General features: G+C 34.9%; 4 protein-coding genes across 6 annotated transcripts; 3 read left to right on the top strand and 1 right to left on the bottom strand.

Annotated features, from left to right (window-relative positions):
- The first annotated feature begins 8,977 nt into the window (after positions 1-8,977).
- On the top strand, positions 8,978-10,638 carry LOC116113612 (uncharacterized acetyltransferase At3g50280). Its single transcript, XM_031399764.1, has one exon. The coding sequence runs from the start codon at positions 9,052-9,054 to the stop codon at positions 10,447-10,449; it is 1,398 nt and encodes a 465-aa protein (XP_031255624.1). The 5' UTR covers positions 8,978-9,051; the 3' UTR covers positions 10,450-10,638.
- A 1,163-nt stretch (positions 10,639-11,801) lies between these two features.
- On the top strand, positions 11,802-18,649 carry LOC116113586. Of its 2 annotated transcripts, none has more exons than XM_031399733.1 (2): positions 11,802-11,930; positions 17,449-18,649. In XM_031399733.1, exon 2 carries the CDS (start codon positions 17,844-17,846, stop codon positions 18,465-18,467), a length of 624 nt encoding a protein of 207 aa, XP_031255593.1. In that variant the 5' UTR covers positions 11,802-11,930; positions 17,449-17,843; the 3' UTR covers positions 18,468-18,649. The 2 variants fall into 2 exon arrangements, with proteins under 2 accessions (XP_031255593.1, XP_031255595.1); XM_031399735.1 differs by having other exon boundaries at positions 17,436-18,649.
- LOC116113624 lies at positions 13,721-14,344 on the top strand. Its single transcript, XM_031399775.1, has one exon. It carries the CDS (start codon positions 13,721-13,723, stop codon positions 14,342-14,344), a length of 624 nt encoding a protein of 207 aa, XP_031255635.1.
- On the bottom strand, positions 14,720-22,165 carry LOC116113585 (26S proteasome non-ATPase regulatory subunit 7 homolog A). Of its 2 annotated transcripts, none has more exons than XM_031399731.1 (10): positions 21,887-22,165; positions 17,225-17,317; positions 17,057-17,138; positions 16,843-16,939; positions 16,641-16,716; positions 16,450-16,508; positions 16,143-16,265; positions 15,720-15,777; positions 15,543-15,628; positions 14,720-15,083 (listed from the first exon to the last, which is right to left on the bottom strand). In XM_031399731.1, the coding sequence occupies exons 1-10, from the start codon at positions 22,071-22,073 to the stop codon at positions 15,012-15,014; spliced, it is 933 nt and encodes a 310-aa protein (XP_031255591.1). In that variant the 5' UTR covers positions 22,074-22,165; the 3' UTR covers positions 14,720-15,011. The 2 variants fall into 2 exon arrangements, with proteins under 2 accessions (XP_031255591.1, XP_031255592.1); XM_031399732.1 differs by lacking the exons at positions 14,720-15,083; positions 15,543-15,628; positions 15,720-15,777; ... (4 more) ...; positions 17,057-17,138; positions 17,225-17,317 and adding exons at positions 18,843-19,206; positions 19,666-19,751; positions 19,843-19,900; ... (4 more) ...; positions 21,180-21,261; positions 21,348-21,440.
- Positions 22,166-22,383: the final 218 nt, after the last annotated feature.

The raw sequence follows: 22,383 nt of genomic DNA, 5'->3' as shown, positions 1-22,383 counted from the left end.
ATACTTCATCAACTGGGGTCACTGATAATTTGTCTCCCTAAATTCCATCCGAATGTGGCATCGTCTTATGCCTAACTGTTTTGAGTATATAATTGATGTGTGGATCTATTGGTATCCCACCTCACTTTTTAATAAATTTCATAATAACAAATTTTATCTTTATTTTAATTTCCTCTTCGACACCCATTATAATCTCATAAGCTTTAATTTTTTAATGCTATTCAAATCATTCTTAGAACGAAATTATAGTTTCATGAGGGATATATCAAATTACAAGCAAAACAAAATTCACTAGTGAGATGTCAATAGCTTCATCAACCTTACCCATTAGGCCACGTGTTTGTTTCATTCATCTTCCAAGCCAATTGAAATCGACAGAGATTTCAACTCCTGAGCAATGTAATTCTATGCTGTAGGTTATGTTGGGTTTTTAGTAACTCGTCCCTGTGGTAGAGATATAGTGAATCAATTATGCTGATTCACTGGGTACTCCCATCTAGGGATGAGACACGAGCTGAGTAGCTTGCGAGCTATTCGAGCTCAGCTCGTTGAAAGCTCGAATTCGACTCCAAGCCAGTCGAGCCGAGCTCAAGCTCGAGCGGTTCGTGAACAGTATCAAGCCTAGTTCGATCCAGGTTGAGCTCGGCTTGTCAGGCTCGTGAGCTCATTTAAGTGCGAGCTCAATCGACTCGTTTAAGCAAGCTTGAGCGCACCTTAATACTCGCGAGCTCGAGCTTGAACATCGATATTGAAGCTTGACTAAGCTCGGCTCGAGCTCGTTACTGTTCATCACGAACCGAGCTCGAGTACCAAGATACTCAGCTCGACTCGGCTCGTATACATCCCTACAGTCCCATCAACCTCCTTCAATGCAAACTGGCAAAGTCTCTCCAGTTTTAAAACCTAAAGTAGAAGTGAGTAGTCTGACCACAGTTAATGTCCACTTCTGGAGCTGGCTTAATTACTTCTGTAGACTCTTATTATAGGGTCTGCTACTAATTACACTTTAGCCTTTGTAGTAAGAGCTTATTGAAAGTGGGTTGGCGCCTCTTTCGTTAAGAACAGTTTATTCTTCGGACTGGGCTGGGCCTTGTTTTGCTACTTTCTACAGATTTCTGTTAGCAGCTCTTGATCTGGATCAGCTTGCTCACTTTACTATTCCTATTGTTTCGAAACTTGGTTAGCCCAGTAATTGTAGACGTGTGGAAGCTTATAAATAATGGAGCCTTTCTCTCAAATTAAATATTCTGTTTTGACTCAAAATAAATCGACCCAAATGATATTTACAATTTTACACAGAACAAGAGCGAAACATTTGTTGATTTTATCTCAAAAGACACGCAGCTTCAAAGCATTTGTTATGAGAAAAGTTTGTGCATCATTTCATCTCTTTGAATGTAATCTTCTTTTCCTTCTTTAGGTTATCGAGTCAACAAGTGATCTTTATTGTTAAGAGATACTGCCAAGTTTTAGAAATCAGTGAGAAGTTGATACATTGAAGAAGATTCACTGAAACGTTGCTTTTTGACTGCAGTTCTGAGGTTTGAGAAGCCTGTGTCACATTCAAGCCTCGGTGGAGAGATGAGTGTGAAACCACTTATTAGAAAGGAACTTCAAAGTAATATAAATATGAATATGGTGGCTAAAATGAGTAATGTTATACTTACAAAGATATTCATAAAAAATGAGTAAATATATAGAGTTTGACTTTTTGTTTCATTCTTCCATTCATTTTTTATCATCTCACTTTGTATGAAAATATTTGTAAGTATAGTATTATTAAAAATCTAAATGTTGCCAACATAGCTTAATCCATTCATGAATATATTTGATTTTCTTAATACCAATAATTACAGAACAAATCACAAGTGCCCCACTTATTCATGTACACAATCATAACAATTTGACAAATGGGTTTCTAAATGAAACAATTTGGACAAAAAAATGTCATATCCAAGAAAACTTTAAGGCAAAAGCTCATCCAGGTTTAATGAATCACTTTTAGATGATGTCGGTACAGACAAAAATGATAGATTTATTTCCATATCAATTTTGTTATCAAATATCTACACGGCTTCACCACTAAAGTGGAGGAGTAATGGAGCAATTACCCCACTTAATTTTTGGAAAAAAGCATTGATAAAAGGGACAACTAGGTGTTATTAAATTGAAGAATTTTGACTACAAAAACATAATCCTGTTCATCAGAAGTGGAATCACACATCATTTGTACATACCTATATCTGTCTTTATATGTTTGTGCTTTCCACTATCAAAGTTTAATTTATCTTTTCTTCTAATTTTTTACCTGATCTTATAGAACCAGAAATGATTATGTCCATTGTACTTATACCAAGACAGAGGAAATGAAATGCTTTTGTTCCATAATCAAAATTTTCCAATCCTCCCTCAATCTCAGGGGTCTTATCTCCTTTTCTTTGGGATTTGATTTTATATATATATATATATATATATATATTATGGTTGACCATTATGAGTTGGACAAATTTCAAAGGCATAATTCACCAGTAAAAGCAGGCTTATCTGCTACAGATTTGAGAGTGAGATGATAATCATCTTGCTTCTTTCATTTCATTGAATGAAAGAAAAGTTATCTTTGTTTAGTCCGCTTTGACTAATTAATTATGATAAGCATTATCAAGTAGCAAAATTGTTGGACACTGTCACATTGATTTATGTCGAGGAGAAGATAAAGTTTTAAGCTTTTTAGAGAAGTTTTTTTTGTGGGTATATAATAAGAATTTGATTAAGAGCAAAATACCCTTTATTAACAAGTAAACAACCAGTAGATTTTGCTAAAAAACTTCACTCAAAGAAGACTAGAGTTTGAACAGGTTTGATGCTTGGGAAAGTTATGGCCAATCAAAGAGCATTGAGATGCTTTAACCCAAAGGCATGGTAACACCACTAATTTAATAATCTCCTCACTTAAAAGCAACAAATACAATAATTTCATTATGATGTTGCCACCTTCCAATATTTCTTGGTGGATGTACTTCTCAATAATAAGTGGGGATTTAGTTCATGGTTCTCATTCCATTCTTTCTAGTAATCAATTATAGGTGGAGTCAAGTTTTTCCACAGTTCCCCACGCTCTGAATGCAATAGTTCTTGTTTTTTTCTCTTTCATTTCTATTTCACCATTCAACCAAATCTCTTACTAGAAATTAACCTCCCAAAAAACATGTTGTTTAAGGCATAATTAACTTCTTAAAAGCAATTATTAATTAACTCTAACCCCACTTTCCCTTCTGTAATTTTGTGGTTTAAACATGTGAACCCAAATTTCATTTTCTAAGGATTCTTGTACTGAGCAACATGCCAAAGATTTCTGAGCAGGCTAAATCTTTTTATCAGGGATGAAAATTTATTGCTGCCATAGGGACCATTACTTTCATTTTCCAGAAACATGCATGCATTTTGCCATTTTGGCTATCATTATTGTACAAAATGGTTAATCTCAGCCTTTGTTGGTGGAACTTTCGCTATGTTTATGCATCTGTGGTACTCCTGTCTTTACAACAATTATAGAACCGAATCATGATAATGCAGAACAGAAAGATGCTACTGGGTTCACTTCAAATCTTCAAGTTATGGAACCTAGCTATCGCTGAAGATTTTGCAAGATCTCCAACGTCCCACATGACTTTTTGGTACATATTTATCGTCTTTCTTTCAATAGCAGTGATTGATGATGATAAAGATGGCTATGGATTTTTGGCATTAAACATCTCATCAATTTGATTGCCTTAGCCCTTTAAGTGACCCTTTTCCGACTAAATACAGATTACATTTTATATCTTCCTTGTCTACCTAGCTAGGGCTCTTAACAAGTTGATAGCTTGGTAGCATGTGATTGAGTTAAGGGAAAATGAATGGCTTATGGATTTAGAATATTATTATGGCTGCCATAACAGAACCAGAATAGCTTTCAAACTTGGGTTGGAAAATGCATGCCTCTATATGACTATATATATAGGCAAGGTTTCAAATTTCAGTATCAGAATAGTTTTCTAAGTTAGATTAAAAATTGCCCATTTCAGCTTTTAGATTTCTACTTAGAGCTATAGACTATTTTCTTAAGTTAGCAAGACAATAATTGACAATTCTTTAGATATAATTATAAGTTGTTGACAACCAGGCATGGGATTGAGATCTACTTTAATTTTTTCTATACAAATCAAGAATCTTGAATTTGCATAATTGAATTAATTATATATATCTTTCTACCTAGTACTTGGAACCCTATGATTATTTTTCTATGGATTTTGGTTCATATAGCTTTGTTGGTGCGCAGCTATATTAATTTCGACTGTAGTAGGCTGAGCCTCTGTTGACTTCAATTGAACTATGAAACGCGTCTCTTAAATTAAGATGATCTTACCTAATTCTAGCTTAAGTTTTGGTAATAATTCACAGCTCACTTCTGATTCTTTGCTTCAAGACTGTTTTAGCAGCTGATAGTTACAGGAAACGTTCATGTTCCAACCATGAATTATATATATATATATATGTTAATTGATTCTGAAATAAATGGTTGTATATTTGTGATTTGATAGACACACGTACGCCTTTCTAATTTATTGATCAATCTTTTGCCGTCTCAACTACGTACGTACTGAGTCTGACTGAACGTGTAAATTAACTGCCCTTGGCTTGGCCCCTGCCGACTTCAATGTTCAGCCAAAGCAATTGACGTGCGGAAGTTTTAAAGTGTTTTCTTATGTTTCTACTATTGTTAGCTGGTTGAATTTCATAAAAACACGTAAAATTTTGTAGAAATGGACAAGCATTCTAAATCTTCGAAGAAACATTTATATTACAGGGGAAAACGCTTTTCATTTTGTCTTTTGCAACTCCTCATTCTTGACAATATCATCCTCAATTTTAAAAGATATTACCCATTTGATCATTTTTATAACTAATTCTTTTTATAAATTCTTCGAACAATTGAACAAAATTGACTAAATTGATGAATAGATATATGCGTTGGTCAATTTTTCACACTGATGAAAATACTCGTTATATAATCCAAAAAGAGCAGTAGAGGTCACTTTCCGAACTGCCATAAATAGATAGCAAGACAAAATAGAAGAAAAATGCACTTGTTATTAGAAACGGAATTCATGTTGGTTTGAGGAGCACCATGATGATGCTGATGCGTTTGGTGACCTGAACCTATCAGAAAATTAAAGAGAAGAAGAATTGGCCGGCCAAGCCCTAATTCAAAGAACGTAAATGGGAATCCATGCAGAGTTCAAACTTAGCGTCAGGTGCATGAATGCAAACCCTAAACCCAATAATTAATTAATTTATTTATTTATTCAGTATTTTTTATTAAAAACAAAAAATTGTCTGGTCTGGTGTGTCAAAAGCTTTGACTTGTGCAGTCTTTTTTTTATAATATTAATATTGGGAATAATTTTAGTGAGCTACCATTTTCAACGTAAGCACAAACAGTAGGTACCGTGAATAATTAACCAATAAATTAATTGTTTAATTTTGTCATTTATAAAGGTTCATTCGTATGTCCATTATGTCATCTTTGGAAAATAATAAAGCCATAGACAATAGTGCATCGAATTTGTACACTGAAAGACGTAACAAATCTTGATCGTTGATTAATTTTAACTTAATATTAATCAACGGTTAAGATTTTGTCACGTCATTCAGTGCATAAAGTCGATGCACTATCATCGGTGGCTGTAGCATTACTCGTCATCTTTTGATGAGGCAAAACAACTCTATTTATATGTTTGATTTCCCACTATGTTTTTTCAATATCCTTTGGCCGAAATTGGGTTTCCAGATATAAAAACATACAAGTTTGAGAAAAAATGGTAGAGCAGAGTTTTCGACTTTAGAGAATAAAAATTAGGTTTACATAAGAACAAATTAGGGTGAAATTCTTGATACTAACGTAATGAAAGATGGATGGACTCTCGGGTGTATTATTTAAGAGATCTTGACTTCGAGTTTCCTCTCGGTTGCTAATAAGGGTAGTTATTAAAGTTCTTATTCGATCAATAATTTCAGAATCCTAAAGAATTAGTTGAAGTTCGCGTAAACTGATCTGGACATGGTTATCAAAAAAAAATTTGGATGGACTAATGATACACAATAATTTGAAATGTATTATTAAATTAATTATGTCAGGATTTTTAATTGGCAAATAAGTCAAACATATATTGTTCATACGATTTTTTTATAGTTTAGAGTTGAATAAGTTCAATAATTCAGTGTACTAATTCTTTTCACTATAAATTAATCAAACCCCTTTCACTTGTTATGTGCATATAAAATCTTAAAATTGTAATAATTAATATTGTTGCGCGGGAAATACAGGGCGGATAAATCCCCAATTAGCATGCAAATATCTCACAATACGGATCCCATAATCAAGACCGATGATCGTGCAACTTACCGTTTAAACAAATTTAAGTTTATATCCAACTCAACCATGTGACTATCATTATATAAACTTAGTTGTAATCTGTTTTCAGACCTTGTATTACGAACAGTTGAACCACTTTAAAAAAAAAAAAAAAAGTCTCCTCTTATTCTATATTTTCTAAATTAATTCTTACATATTCATTATTATATTATTTCATTGCTAATCCAACGAGATCACACATACATTCTACGTGATTCTAATGCTTCCAATCACATATTTCTGATTGTCTGGTTCTTTACTTCAACAAATAAGTAAATTAATGGATTTTCAACGTACGTCTTGCGTTAAAGAAACCAGAGAAACAAGTTAGAATAATCTATTTCAATGCTACAAACGCTATCACAAATTTATCGTATAACTTATACAGAAAAGGTATGTCGAATTAATAATGGTGAAAATAAAATAAAAACAAGTTGAGAAATGAGGTTATTAACTCACCGGCCATCAGCTGGTTTTGAACTGTCAGAAACAGGTTCCCAGAAGGCAAGGTTCAGTGCAAATGTACATTAACATTAAACATAAACATAAAAACTCACTCACTGTCACTCCTCCTCCTTAAATACATCTCCCAAAACACACCATTTTTTAAGCTTCAAGCAATAAACTCCTCTTAATCATATAGTTGGTCTTGAACTGTCATACACGTGGCACATCATGTCAAACCTTCTTCGCTTAAGACACCATGTCCATTGCACTATAATTCCCCATTATTTTATCAGTGAAGTCAAACCATTTATTAATTAATTAAACCCAAAATGTGCTTTATAATATGCTCTTTAAATATTGCCACAAACCGACAAATCAGAAATGGCGGTTTTTGCAGATTCTTCTATAACTTAATTAGCCGACCTTTGGACCATGTAATCTCAGACATAAGCTTTCGAATATAAATAAAAACTATATATTATAATAATTATCCCAATTAATTAATTTTAATTTCTTAATGAGACAGTTCAGGATTAGCTTAAACAGTTAAGATTCTGGCTTTCCTCCCTGGGCCGACCTTTCTCGGGATTGAGAGAATGACAGCCAACATACAGAACGTAAATAGTCGGCGCTCTTCGTATGGATTTTATTTAGATTTTATAAATGTTAATCAGTATTTGCATGAGAATTATTTAGATTAGGTCATGGATTCTTCTCAAAACTATCAATTTTAGTACACCATTTGCCAAGCAAACTGTTTAATCATCCTATTATAATACCTTATTCCATCAACTTGGCCTTTGTATTCAACAAATTTTCCTCTTATATTATATTGTGGAAAATATTAAGAATAATGTATGAGAATTAACCATCATTAGATGACCTGATGGTAAAAGAATAAAAGAGGATATAAGTTTATATGATCTTATAAGTTATAGCTTTCATGACCTCTAATAGGGATGATTATTGAAACTCTTATCTGATTAATAGTTCTAAAGTTTTGAGGAATAGTTGAAGAGGAGATAAGTTGACCTGGACCACCCTGGTCATGAAAAAAAAAAAATATATGGGAATTGGCAAACATACTTCCGTAGAGAAGTCCTAGATGTAACTCTTTAAACCGTCAATAGTCTTCTATGGACGACGCGCCATTTGGCCTCAGTTGTTAAAAAAATAATAGAAACCCAAGTTGATACTTGCTACTTGTTGCTCCATGGACAACTCTGCATTTGCATGTGAGCCACGTAGGACGAAGAGAAATCAATGAAGAAAGCCACGAAGGAGTCCTTTTTTTTTTTTTTTCAAGAATATCAGGATGAGATTGCATTAAATCTTGCATTAAAGGATTCTGGTAGAATTTGGATGGTTGTGTGTGAGGCTGCATATCTCGTATATATGGGGGCTTTGTGTAATTCAAGATAGACTTTACATGATATTCCTGAGATTTGAAGGAAAAATCTTTGAGGATTTTCTCTTAATTATTGTTACTAAATAGTAAACACTCCATTTACTCCCAAAATTTCCATATTTTTACCCTCATAAAATCCTACACAAATCCCCATCATGATTTTAACCCTTTGTTTTAGAATATTACCATTTTCTCAAATATCTATCCAGATTTTTTAATAAATTAAATTAATTTATGTTAATCTTCACATTTAATAAATACGTGGACGCGTGTCAATACCCCAATTGCTAATTAACATGGCAAGAGACTGTTGGATGAGAGGAAGAAAGCTATAGTTAGTTAATAGTAATGTAGGCGTGTACAATTACCAAGAGTTTCTCTTCTGTCTTTAATGAGCGTGTGCCCAATTGGTAATCAAACAGAAGGAACATGCACACGTGGTTTTCAATCATGGTTTGAGATAACAAACACAAAAAAGAAAATAGACAATCATTAATTAATTAAACTGAAACATTAAATAAATTAAGTAGGTTAAAAAAGTAACAGCTTAGTGACCACCTCATCATTCATTTTAAGTTCATGCACCTTTGCTCTTAACGCTTCTTTCCGCCGTTATAAATACTCCCCGTATCTCTTCATTTCTTCGCACTCAATCCCTCACTCGCAAATCAAAACAACAACTGAAGGAACCATTTTGCGAGTTCGAGAGTGAGAGAGAGAGTAGTTTTAATTTTCGCAAAAAATGGTTGCTTCAGTTTCAGTGTCTTCTCCAACTCTGGTCTCCAAATGCGTCGTTTTTCCTGACCAAAAATCAACTCTTGGAGACCTTAAGCTTGCAGTTTCTGACCTTCCCATGCTTTCTTGTCACTACATCCAAAAAGGTGGCCTTTTCACTCGCCCGAATCTACCCATTGACTCTCTCGTTGCTCTCTTGAAGAGAGCTCTCTCTCAAGCGCTCTCTCGTTTTCCTCCTCTCGCTGGGCGCTTGAAGACCGACTCTGATGGCTACATCTATGTCACCTGCAACGACGCGGGTGCGGGTTTTATTCACAAAAATGCCGCCAAGTTGTTCATTCGTGAAATTCTTGCCCCACTTCATGTCCCTGAAATCGTCAAGAGCTTCTTCGCTTTTGACAGAACTATTAGTCATGACGGCCATTGTAAACCACTCTTGACCGTACAAGTGACAGAGCTTGCGGACGGTGTCTTCATTAGCTGCGCTGTGAATCACGCGGTCACTGACGGCACGTCCTTCTGGAATTTTTTCAACACTTTCGCTGAAATCTCGAGAGGAATGAAGAAAATCTCCAAACAACCCGATTTTTCTCGCGACTCAGTGTTGATTTCGCCGGCGGTTTTGAGAATTCCCGACGGTGGACTGAAGGTGACTTTCAATGAATACGAACCGTTGAGTGAAAGAATCTTCAGTTTCAGCAGAGAATCAATTTTGGAACTGAAAGCTAGAGTTAATAACAAGATATGCATCACTAACGGCGATATTGACGCCGTTGAATTAATGGGGAAGCAAAGTAACGATCCGTACTATAATACTTTGTTCAAGAAAACGGAGTCAAACGTGGAGATATCGTCGTTTCAGTCACTGTGCGCTCTTTTATGGCGGGCGGTGACTCGAGCGAGGAAATTACACGTGTCCAAAACGACTACGTTCAGAATGGCGGTTAATTGCCGTCACAGATTGAACCCGAAACTGGATCCATTGTATTTCGGTAACGCGATTCAAAGCATTCCCACTTACGCGTCAGCCGGGGAGGTGTTGAGTAAAGATCTGAGGTGGTGCGCGGAGCAGTTGAACAAAAATGTAAACGCTCATGACGACAAAACGGTGCGTCGTTTTGTGGGTGATTGGGAGAGTAATCCGAGAGTGTTCCCGCTAGGAAACTTCGACGGTGCATCAATGACGATGGGTAGCTCGCCAAGATTCCCGATGTACGATAATGATTTCGGGTGGGGCCGACCTTTGGCGGTTAGAAGTGGAAATGCGAACAAGTTTGACGGCAAGATCTCCGCTTTTCCAGGGCGTGAAGGTGGTGGCAGCGTTGATCTCGAGGTGGTTTTGGCGCCAGAAACAATGGCCGGGATTGAATCTGATTACGAGTTCATGCAATTTGTATCAAGTTAATGTATTATGATGAATTTAGTCTGATGTAGTTTGAGCCGTCGGATTAGTAGTGTCCGGGCAAAATGGGTTGAATGAAGGGTGGTGATTAAAACGAGGAGGAGAGATGTTTTGTGTATTTGTGATATAGTTTATGTTAATTATAGTTGTCGTTTTGTTTTAAACTTAAATTTTATTGCTCCCTCAAGCTTAGCAAGTTGGCTATTTCTTCCCTTTTATCTTCTGTGAAATTTGATGTTGGATAAGGAGTCCAAGTCCAAGTTGACTGTGACGTCAGCGATTGCCTCTCTCCAATTAACTTATCCTCTAAATCCGATTAAAAGACAAAATACTTGTTTATCTTCTTAATATCAAACAATTACTCCCTCCTCTAATTTATTTATTTATTATTATTATTGTTTTTTTGTATGGCAAATTGGGAATTAATAAGAATAAAATAGAGATCTTCTTTTATGGCCATCCTGTTGAATGAAAGGGACCTCCATTCCTTGGTTATTATGGGCTATTATGGGCTGCTATCTCATTATGAATCCATTCAAATTGCTTGATATTACTAAACAAATATTGCTATGCTGCCACCAACTAACACAAACTTTGTATTGAGTCATGTTTTTTTTTTATATGCACACCCACAAGCTCTCTCTCTATATATTTTTATTTTTATAGCCGGAGTGTCCACGTTAGCTTACGTGTCCATTAAATACCTTATAAGTCCAATATTTCAAGGTAAACCATAAATATGATAGGTGTGTATGATTCGATCCGAGAAAGTTAAAGAAAGAAGTAAACATTCTTGACTGTCAGGCAAATCCCTTGAAGTTACCCACAAGTTCTATGCTATTATACACTTTGCTAGTTTGCTCCGTGATAAGACACTTTCATTCATTACGCTTATTTTTACACTCAACAAAGTTTTAAAAGTTTATCTTGCTCTTTTTTTAAGTCCGTTGAACAAGCAAATCTTAATTAGATTTGGGCCTAATTACTATGTAAGCCCCTAAAGTACTTTATTTATTCCTTACGTTAAACTCGTTGTAGTAGATGATCAAAGTTTTTACTTTTGTCGATTAATTAGTCCTTAAGTGTGGCCACCTTTATTGACAATCAAAGGAATCGAACTCATAATTACCATTATTAACAATCGAAAAAAATCGAATTCAAAACCTTTTGTATAATACCCCAACTACTAAGGGTGGTTTATAGTATAGATGTTGATGAGTAGATGACCAATCTTAAAGTTTGCAGTATTGTAAGAGTGATAAAAGAGTCATTTTTGTAAATTACTAAAATCTTGATTTAATAATGTGAATTTTATATTGCCCATTTTGACCAAGAAAATATTTTATTCCCATCTGTAACCTCCCGATCAATCTGTTCACTTCAGAGAACCTAACCCTAACCTAATTTCAAATTTCGAAATTCTTGTTAATGCTTCAATCAATTTAACTGTTGGCCCATTCACTCGAGAATTTCAAGGTAGAGAGGTAAATAACTCACAAAAATTACGTTCTTTTTTTTTTTTTTTTTTCCCCTTAATGTGATATTAACTGAAGCTATGTATGAGCTTCTTAATTTGACTTTGTCTGCTAAATAAGTGCTTTCTACTGAATCTGATTATAACTTTGCTTTGTGATAATGGCGTTTCTTCTTGTTTTCCTGCTTATTTTCTCTGTTTAGTTACTGAGAAAACTAAGGTTATGATTAGGTTTTGAACTGTATGGAATTTTAAGTTTTCTGTTGTTTAAGATTTAGAATTAGGACATAGGAATGCGAAGTAAACAAAGCCAAAGAGAAAAGTTTATTACAGTTCATAGGAGGTTAGACCTTATTGTGTTTTATTTTTACAATTTATTACGGGGCTGCGTTTATTAGTTTTGTGGTTTTGATTTGTAGGGAATGCAATAGCTTGAAACTAGTTCTTGAGAACCTAAACCATTAAATTTAGGTTCTTCTTTATTAGATCTTTCTTGTGTACATCACTTTCTGATTGATTATGAATATTAGTACTTCCATTTCTCCATGGCAGGTTGAGGAGATTTCATTTCATAAGTGTCATGTTCATTGCTCCCCTAACTGTCAGTATGCTTCCCAATATCTTGCTGGTTGTGCAACTTCTGAATGCTGACAGTCACAAGCCTGCAAAATCATTCACAGAGAGTTGAAACAATGGTTCTGATTAATTTTTTCTCTTGCAAGTTTAAGATATAGGAGATGGTAATAATTACCTAAAAATGCAAGCCATTATAAATGTCAAAGCAGGAAGAATGTTGCACATGGAAACTGTGTAAGTAGTTGTAGTGTTCTTCATCCCAGTGTAGAACAGGTTCTGGCTAAGCACAGGCCTGTGCATAGGTGATTACTTTTTACCATAATTAGTAACACTTGAGAATATTTACGGTAATTATAATGAAGTACACTACAGCTACTTACACATTTGCCATGTGCAACATTATTCCTACTTTGACATTTATAATGGCTTGCATTTTTAAGTAATTATTGTTTCTCCTATATCTTAAGCTTATAAGAAAAAAAATTAATCAGTACCATTTTTTCAATTCTCTGTGAATGATTTTACAGGCTTGAGATTGTGAACATTAGGAGGCAAAGACAATAGAAACCATGGTGACAGTTGGGATAGCAATGATCATGACACTTGTGAAAGGAAATCTCCTGGACTTGCCATGGACTAGTGAAATAATTGATATTAATAATCAATCAGAAAGTGGTGTAAACTAAAAAGATCTAATAAAGTGATGTACACAAGAATAATTTGCTTGCTTGAAATTCAAATATAAGGTTGTAGTTTCTTCTGATGTAACAAACTGTCATGTGATGATTTTCATGGTTATATGTTGATGGGTTTTAGTTTATTGTGCCAGTGGAGGATTTGGTGGAGATTGGAAGGGGTTGCTATAGTTGGACTATGATTTGTGATTCCTCAAAAGCTGGAACACTAGGAAGAGTGGAAGATTTTATCGCTTAAAGGTGTTTGGCTGTTGGCACAAAGGTTTTGTTCGTTATGAATGATGAAATGTAATCTGTACATACTGACTCTTAACTTCTGAAATTGACTTAAATTCTGAGATTTGGTTATGAAGATCAAGGAAATACTTTGGCACTGGTTGTGGCACTGAAGGCTTGAGAGGTTTGAAAATATATGGAGTTTGAATGTTGATTTTGCTTGATAAGGATTTAAAGGTTTCTAACTATTGAAGGTGTCATTAGATAAGTAAAGTGGTCATGGTGGTGATATTTTGCTTTTAGTGAATGGTTAATGGGGAGGTTTTTGATATCCAGTTCATTGAAGAAGATGAGGAGAGACCACATTTTGAAGAACCCAATTTGTGTTGTATTTATAACAGTTTCTATTTGTTGCTTGTTTGTTTTGATTTTTTCAATGCTTAGGCTTCCTGAGATATCACTAGGAAGGCCTTACTCCAACATGATAAACAGAGATGTTCTTAGAGATGACGAGTTAGGGAAGTTTGTGGAGATGATGGTCGGAATGTTGCCTGAAGATCTTGCCTTTACTGTCTTTGTACCTTCAGAAAAAGCTTTTGAACGTGATTTGAGGCTACGAGTCAATCATGACCTGGAAGGTGACAAGATAAACAATACATATGCAATACTTTCTCGAATATTGGGTTTCTCTGCCGTTCCTCGGACTCTGACTACACTTACAGTACCTTTTGGTGAAGAGATCTCTTATGATTCATTATCTGGATTTACATTATATATTTCAAAGGTTTCAGATGCAATGCTTGTGGTTAACAGAGTTAAGTCAGAAAGGGTAGATCTCAAGAAAGGGAAGATTGTTGTACACATAATGGATGGGGTCATTATGGATGCTGATTTTGAACAATCAGTTTTGCCTGATAACAATGAAGAAGATGAGTGAAGTCAACCTCCTAATTCCCTATAAATGTAAAACTTTTGGATGTCATATTTCAAACAACCATTAAACCTCAAATTGACAAATATTCTTGAACAATTTTGGAAAAAATATTTATAGATACTCCTGTTTGATATTACGTTTCAGATATTGGAAATGTAACTATAAGGCGTTCTTGCCTGCTTGGGGAGCCAGACATGGGTTAGTTCAGTTGGCAAACTCTAGATATCTATTACAAAAAGATCAATTTCATTCCCGATCAAATAATTGGCGTAAATGTTTTGATAAAAGAAGAATTCGCTTTTGAATGGTGTGTAAAGGTTAATCCGTTCCATAATTCAAACAACTTATGAAAGAAATGAATTGAAGAAGCACGAAACATTTGAAAATCTAATATTTGAGTAGCAAAGAATGAGGTTGGGCAGAGCTGGCTTTAACTGTCACCAATCCAATATTCTGGAGATACATGTGAAGAGAAATTGATATAATGTAGAATCATAAGAAACACAGATTGGACGTTAGAGCAAGTTTTCTGTAAATAAGCAGCCACCCTCCTTCTACTTCAAAGAACTCACGACTCCCAAAGGCTGAGAGAACTGGAAGAAGATGACCAAAATTCAATCATCAGAAGATCAACCTCTAGCAGAAAATCTACAACAAATGGTTCCTGAATTTAACTTCCAGCTGCAGAAGGAACAGCAACTGGCTTCAAGTCTTCTGCCTTTTCATATTCTTTGTTGAGCATCTGAAAATTATCGAAATTATTTTCAGCAGGGTATACATAAACCATAAAGAAAGCAGTAGCAAAGGGGCTGCTAAGATTACACAAGAATCAACAAAGCTAAACTTAAAAACAGAGAACTTATAATTCTTGTACAGGAGTGAGGTGTGTCTAGTCAAGCCGTAAGGAGAAAAGTATTAAAGCTAGAGTGGTATGATTGGGCGCTTCAATGCTCATAGAAAATGCTATACAAAAAAACACACAAATCAGATGATGCACTAAAAGAGAGATGTTCATGTTCTCGTGTGCCAAACATTTCAGTTCAAACAATTATAGCGAAAAGTAGCATGGCATCAAAATGAAAACTGGGCAATGCTTGAACCTTGAAAAAGCAATAACTGTTGGACAAGGCCAGCATGTTGATGATAAAAGGTATAGCACTAAATAAGTTATTTGTGCTGGGAATTGAAGTATTTTTCTCACCTTGTTATTGATCAAGTTGTGTAGAGCAATGACACTTCTTATAAGAGAAGAAAGATAAATCACCAACATCATATCATTTGTTTTCACTGTACATAGAAGAAATATATCAATATTCCAAGAAGATTAAAACATTATAAAGAGGGAGGACAAAAAACTTGACTATCATAAATCTTTTACCTGCAAAAGCCTTGATCAACTCATTGACATTAAGGTTTGGAAGAAGGTTGAACACATTCTACATAATTTTAATAAAAGTGAATGTAAGATGTAAATCACGCCGATAATATGAAGAATGAATATTTAACATATAGCAAAATGTAGGGGAAAAAAATAATAAAATCTAAAGTGACATGAAGCAGGTTGATAGAACCATAAAGTATTGCATAAAGTAGATTGGAAAATAATAGGTCAAGATGGAATCAACACTCAACGTCAATGGCTATAAGAACCTCAAAAGAGTTCATAAATCAAGTTTGAGTGAATTGATAAATGAAAAACGTGTTATCTCCCAATATAATCTCATATATACAGTGGGCAATGTTGGTGCATTTGCTCTATATAGAACTCAAAAAAGGAATACATAGGCAGTCAAAACCAAACCTGTAAATGATACAAAATCTCGTGGTTTAATGGGAGCTTCTCATCAATAACCAGGTCAAGATAACTCCGTATCTCACGAAGTCGGGCATCCAACCCCTTCAAAGCTGAAAGTTTGCCTGTCACCTGCAAAGACAAACACTAACCTAAGTTTAGTTCACTCTGAAATAACAAGAACAAATCTCAAAAGATGGAAAGTCAACTTATAAGCAATGGTGTATCTAACTTAGATCTCTCTTAACATAGAGCAAGAGATCCATTAAAATTTAAATGAGAATGGCAAGTTAAATTTGAAATTGATAGACAAGACCTCTGTTGCAAGGGTGCTAATAGTTGTATCCTTCACATCTCTAAGCAAGTGTTCAACACCTGTAAAAGGTAAACCAAAACCATAAAAAGATGATTAGATCAACCAATAAAAAAGCATACTTCATGCTCTTACTATTCAAACAAGGAAATATGATCTCATTATTATATAAGGATTTCATCTCAAGGGCATACCAATTTCCTCGACTTCATGAGCAGCGATTTCTGAGAGTACATGCACAAACACCTTCTGGCTTTTCTGAGTGGCATTCTGTAAATCATATGTACTATCAATTAATTGCATGCATAGATATGATCTAGCTGTATTAAATTCTCCTGTTTTAGCACATCAATTGATAAAAAACTCTTCATCAAACTGTAGAACTTATGTTCTTACCTCTTTCACCTCTTCGATAGCATAGTAAGCTTTTGTGGGAATTCCTAGCTCCTTGGGTTGGACATCAATTATGACTAAGACAGGATTAGGTACATAGCTGCATCAAAGGCAGAACAGGGGAAGTTCAAGATAAAAATTATACAGCACACATGAAATGATTTAAAAATCAGTTGCAATTTTATTTTCCCTTAAAAATCACAATTGGTCATCTTACTTATTAAATAACCCGTGAATATCCAGGTCATTTTCCCGCAATTTTGGGCCAGTGCTATACCATCCCACAACATGCTCCTTTGCTGAAGAAAGAAAATTTTAATTTGATACTATCAGATTCTTCATAGAAACATGCATAAACTTAAGGGAAACCTAATTGGAGTAATACCATTTATTCTCTTGAACATGGAGAACATGGATTCATGATAATTGTGGTCAAGAAACCAAATGCTCGGGTCCTTGTCATCTTCTTCAAAAGGCACTGCAAACCAAAGGATCAAATATCAACTAACTGTATCTCAAATATAAGGTTGTAGTTTCTTCTGATGTAATAAACTGTCATGTGATGATTTTCATGGTTATATGTTGATGGGTTTTAGTTTATTGTGCCAGTGGAGGATTTGTTGGAGATTGGAAGGGATTGCTATAGTTGGACTATGATTTGTGATTCCTCAAAAGCTGGAACACTAGGAAGAGTGGAAGATTTTATCGCTTAAAGGTGTTTGACTGTTGGCACAAAGGTTTTGTTCGATATGAATGATGAAATGTAATCTGTACATACTGACTCTTAACTTCTGAAATTGACTTAAATTCTGAGATTTGGTTATGAAGATCAAGGAAATACTTTGGCATTGGTTGTGGCACTGAAGGCTTGAGAGGTTTGAAAGTATATGGAGTTTGAATGTTGATTTTGCTTGATAAGGATTTAAAGGTTTCTAACCATTGAGGGTGTCATTAGATAAGTAAAGTGGTCATGGTGGTGATATTTTGCTTTTAGTGAATGGTTAATGGGGAGGTTTTTGATATCCAGTTCATTGAAGAAGATGAGGAGAGACCACATTTTGAAGAACCCAATTTGTGTTGTATTTATAACAATTTCTATTTGTTGCTTGTTTGTTTTGATTTTTTCAATGCTTAGGCTTCCTGAGATATCACTAGGAAGGCCTTACTCCAACATGATAAACAGAGATGTTCTTAGAGATGACGAGTTAGGGAAGTTTGTGGAGATGATGGTCGGAATGTTGCCTGAAGATCTTGCCTTTACTGTCTTTGTACCTTCAGAAAAAGCTTTTGAACGTGATTTGAGGCTACGAGTCAATCATGACCTGGAAGGTGACAAGATAAACAATACATATGCAATACTTTCTCGAATATTGGGTTTCTCTGCCGTTCCTCGGACTCTGACTACACTTACAGTACCTTTTGGTGAAGAGATCTCTTATGATTCATTATCTGGATTTACATTATATATTTCAAAGGTTTCAGATGCAATGCTTGTGGTTAACAGAGTTAAGTCAGAAAGGGTAGATCTCAAGAAAGGGAAGATTGTTGTACACATAATGGATGGGGTCATTATGGATGCTGATTTTGAACAATCAGTTTTGCCTGATAACAATGAAGAAGATGAGTGAAGTCAACCTCCTAATTCCCTATAAATGTAAAACTTTTGGATGTCATATTTCAAACAACCATTAAACCTCAAATTGACAAATATTCTTGAACAATTTTGGAAAAAATATTTATAGATACTCCTGTTTGATATTACGTTTCAGATATTGGAAATGTAACTATAAGGCGTTCTTGCCTGCTTGGGGAGCCAGACATGGGTTAGTTCAGTTGGCAAACTCTAGATATCTATTACAAAAAGATCAATTTCATTCCCGATCAAATAATTGGCGTAAATGTTTTGATAAAAGAAGAATTCGCTTTTGAATGGTGTGTAAAGGTTAATCCGTTCCATAATTCAAACAACTTATGAAAGAAATGAATTGAAGAAGCACGAAACATTTGAAAATCTAATATTTGAGTAGCAAAGAATGAGGTTGGGCAGAGCTGGCTTTAACTGTCACCAATCCAATATTCTGGAGATACATGTGAAGAGAAATTGATATAATGTAGAATCATAAGAAACACAGATTGGACGTTAGAGCAAGTTTTCTGTAAATAAGCAGCCACCCTCCTTCTACTTCAAAGAACTCACGACTCCCAAAGGCTGAGAGAACTGGAAGAAGATGACCAAAATTCAATCATCAGAAGATCAACCTCTAGCAGAAAATCTACAACAAATGGTTCCTGAATTTAACTTCCAGCTGCAGAAGGAACAGCAACTGGCTTCAAGTCTTCTGCCTTTTCATATTCTTTGTTGAGCATCTGAAAATTATCGAAATTATTTTCAGCAGGGTATACATAAACCATAAAGAAAGCAGTAGCAAAGGGGCTGCTAAGATTACACAAGAATCAACAAAGCTAAACTTAAAAACAGAGAACTTATAATTCTTGTACAGGAGTGAGGTGTGTCTAGTCAAGCCGTAAGGAGAAAAGTATTAAAGCTAGAGTGGTATGATTGGGCGCTTCAATGCTCATAGAAAATGCTATACAAAAAAACACACAAATCAGATGATGCACTAAAAGAGAGATGTTCATGTTCTCGTGTGCCAAACATTTCAGTTCAAACAATTATAGCGAAAAGTAGCATGGCATCAAAATGAAAACTGGGCAATGCTTGAACCTTGAAAAAGCAATAACTGTTGGACAAGGCCAGCATGTTGATGATAAAAGGTATAGCACTAAATAAGTTATTTGTGCTGGGAATTGAAGTATTTTTCTCACCTTGTTATTGATCAAGTTGTGTAGAGCAATGACACTTCTTATAAGAGAAGAAAGATAAATCACCAACATCATATCATTTGTTTTCACTGTACATAGAAGAAATATATCAATATTCCAAGAAGATTAAAACATTATAAAGAGGGAGGACAAAAAACTTGACTATCATAAATCTTTTACCTGCAAAAGCCTTGATCAACTCATTGACATTAAGGTTTGGAAGAAGGTTGAACACATTCTACATAATTTTAATAAAAGTGAATGTAAGATGTAAATCACGCCGATAATATGAAGAATGAATATTTAACATATAGCAAAATGTAGGGGAAAAAAATAATAAAATCTAAAGTGACATGAAGCAGGTTGATAGAACCATAAAGTATTGCATAAAGTAGATTGGAAAATAATAGGTCAAGATGGAATCAACACTCAACGTCAATGGCTATAAGAACCTCAAAAGAGTTCATAAATCAAGTTTGAGTGAATTGATAAATGAAAAACGTGTTATCTCCCAATATAATCTCATATATACAGTGGGCAATGTTGGTGCATTTGCTCTATATAGAACTCAAAAAAGGAATACATAGGCAGTCAAAACCAAACCTGTAAATGATACAAAATCTCGTGGTTTAATGGGAGCTTCTCATCAATAACCAGGTCAAGATAACTCCGTATCTCACGAAGTCGGGCATCCAACCCCTTCAAAGCTGAAAGTTTGCCTGTCACCTGCAAAGACAAACACTAACCTAAGTTTAGTTCACTCTGAAATAACAAGAACAAATCTCAAAAGATGGAAAGTCAACTTATAAGCAATGGTGTATCTAACTTAGATCTCTCTTAACATAGAGCAAGAGATCCATTAAAATTTAAATGAGAATGGCAAGTTAAATTTGAAATTGATAGACAAGACCTCTGTTGCAAGGGTGCTAATAGTTGTATCCTTCACATCTCTAAGCAAGTGTTCAACACCTGTAAAAGGTAAACCAAAACCATAAAAAGATGATTAGATCAACCAATAAAAAAGCATACTTCATGCTCTTACTATTCAAACAAGGAAATATGATCTCATTATTATATAAGGATTTCATCTCAAGGGCATACCAATTTCCTCGACTTCATGAGCAGCGATTTCTGAGAGTACATGCACAAACACCTTCTGGCTTTTCTGAGTGGCATTCTGTAAATCATATGTACTATCAATTAATTGCATGCATAGATATGATCTAGCTGTATTAAATTCTCCTGTTTTAGCACATCAATTGATAAAAAACTCTTCATCAAACTGTAGAACTTATGTTCTTACCTCTTTCACCTCTTCGATAGCATAGTAAGCTTTTGTGGGAATTCCTAGCTCCTTGGGTTGGACATCAATTATGACTAAGACAGGATTAGGTACATAGCTGCATCAAAGGCAGAACAGGGGAAGTTCAAGATAAAAATTATACAGCACACATGAGATGATTTAAAAATCTGGGGCAATTTTATTTTCCCTTAAAAATCACGACTGGTCATCTTACTTATTAAATAACCCGTGAATATCCAGGTCATTTTCCCGCAATTTTGGGCCAGTGCTATACCATCCCACAACATGCTCCTTTGCTGAAGAAAGAAAATTTTAATTTGATACTATCAGATTCTTCATAGAAACATGCATAAACTTAAGGGAAACCTAATTGGAGTAATACCATTTATTCTCTTGAACATGGAGAACATGGATTCATGATAATTGTGGTCAAGAAACCAAATGCTCGGGTCCTTGTCATCTTCTTCAAACGGTACTGCAAACCAAAGGATCAAATATCAACTAACTAATGCATTCCCTGTCAAATCAATAGAAACTACACCCTGAAAATCCACTCCAAATTTAAAAAACAAACAAAACCTCTAGGCACTCCTGTTCTTTCAGCCTAAAATTGAGAACATACAGTTTCATTCACGTTCCTGGTTATTAACTAACAATTCGAGAAGTAAAGCCAAAAACATACCATATGAGTAACAGAATTAAATCTGATCCACTTAAAGCCTAATAACTCAAACTTCATTTCACAGAATTGCTATTGGCACAGCAAAATATAACTGAAAATTAACTAATTTTTAAAATCTAGCACATGGTTATATAAAACAAAATTAATACGTCACTTATCATAGCTAAAATTTCATAATTTGGAATTTCGAGCAATCAGATCTACCAATAACAGGTTAAATAAAATCGAAAATTAATTACCTGCGTAGCTGTTAGTGACGTCAATGGTTCCTTTAAAAGACGAGCCGAGAAGAACGCCGACGACACGTTTGCGAGTATCTTTAGCGACTCTGTTGTAGTTATCGACGATGCTCAGAAGAACCAGCGGGTGAACTATCACCTTCTCGACAGGTCTAACCGATATCTGCTGTGTTTTAATCACGTCCATCTCCCGATATTTAGGTCTCCGATTCGTTGAGTTTATTTTCTTCTTCTTCTTTAGGAGTTTATTGAAGAGTTTTTGATTGCTTGCTGTCCAGGAAAGGTTGTAATTGTATTTTTATTGGTTTGAAAATTTTTGACGGGGAAATCTGTACGTTAAATTGGGCCTAGATAAAAGATGGCCCAATTTAGGCCCGAAGTTTAAAATAATGGGCCGAAAGAGCCTGAAGAATAACGGCCAATTCGGCCCAAGAACGGGTGCTAATAGAACCTCCAATATTTGCTGAACAGACACATTCCTAGCTCAAAGAAGAATT

The sequence above is a fragment of the Pistacia vera genome, unplaced genomic scaffold (genome assembly GCF_008641045.1).
Source record: "Pistacia vera cultivar Batoury unplaced genomic scaffold, PisVer_v2 Contig686, whole genome shotgun sequence".
Taxonomy (NCBI): domain Eukaryota; kingdom Viridiplantae; phylum Streptophyta; class Magnoliopsida; order Sapindales; family Anacardiaceae; genus Pistacia; species Pistacia vera.
Note: the sequence above shows the minus strand (reverse complement) of the source record. Positions and strands in the feature narration are given on the sequence as shown.

What these genes read in the sequence shown, in the direction of transcription:
- LOC116113624 (XM_031399775.1), top strand. Translation starts at nt 13,721, where the DNA reads ATGGGGAGGTTTTTGATATCCAGTTCATTGAAGAAGATGAGGAGAGAC.
- LOC116113586 (XM_031399733.1), top strand. Translation starts at nt 17,844, where the DNA reads ATGGGGAGGTTTTTGATATCCAGTTCATTGAAGAAGATGAGGAGAGAC.
- LOC116113612 (XM_031399764.1), top strand. Translation starts at nt 9,052, where the DNA reads ATGGTTGCTTCAGTTTCAGTGTCTTCTCCAACTCTGGTCTCCAAATGC.
- LOC116113585 (XM_031399731.1), bottom strand. Translation starts at nt 22,073, where the DNA reads ATGGACGTGATTAAAACACAGCAGATATCGGTTAGACCTGTCGAGAAG. An exon ending in ATTCACGGGTTATTTAATAA is followed by an intron (nt 16,940 to 17,056) that starts GTAAGATGACCA and finishes CCTTTGATGCAG; the next exon opens with CTATGTACCTAATCCTGTCT. An exon ending in TTAGCACCCTTGCAACAGAG is followed by an intron (nt 16,266 to 16,449) that starts GTCTTGTCTATC and finishes TTGTCTTTGCAG; the next exon opens with GTGACAGGCAAACTTTCAGC.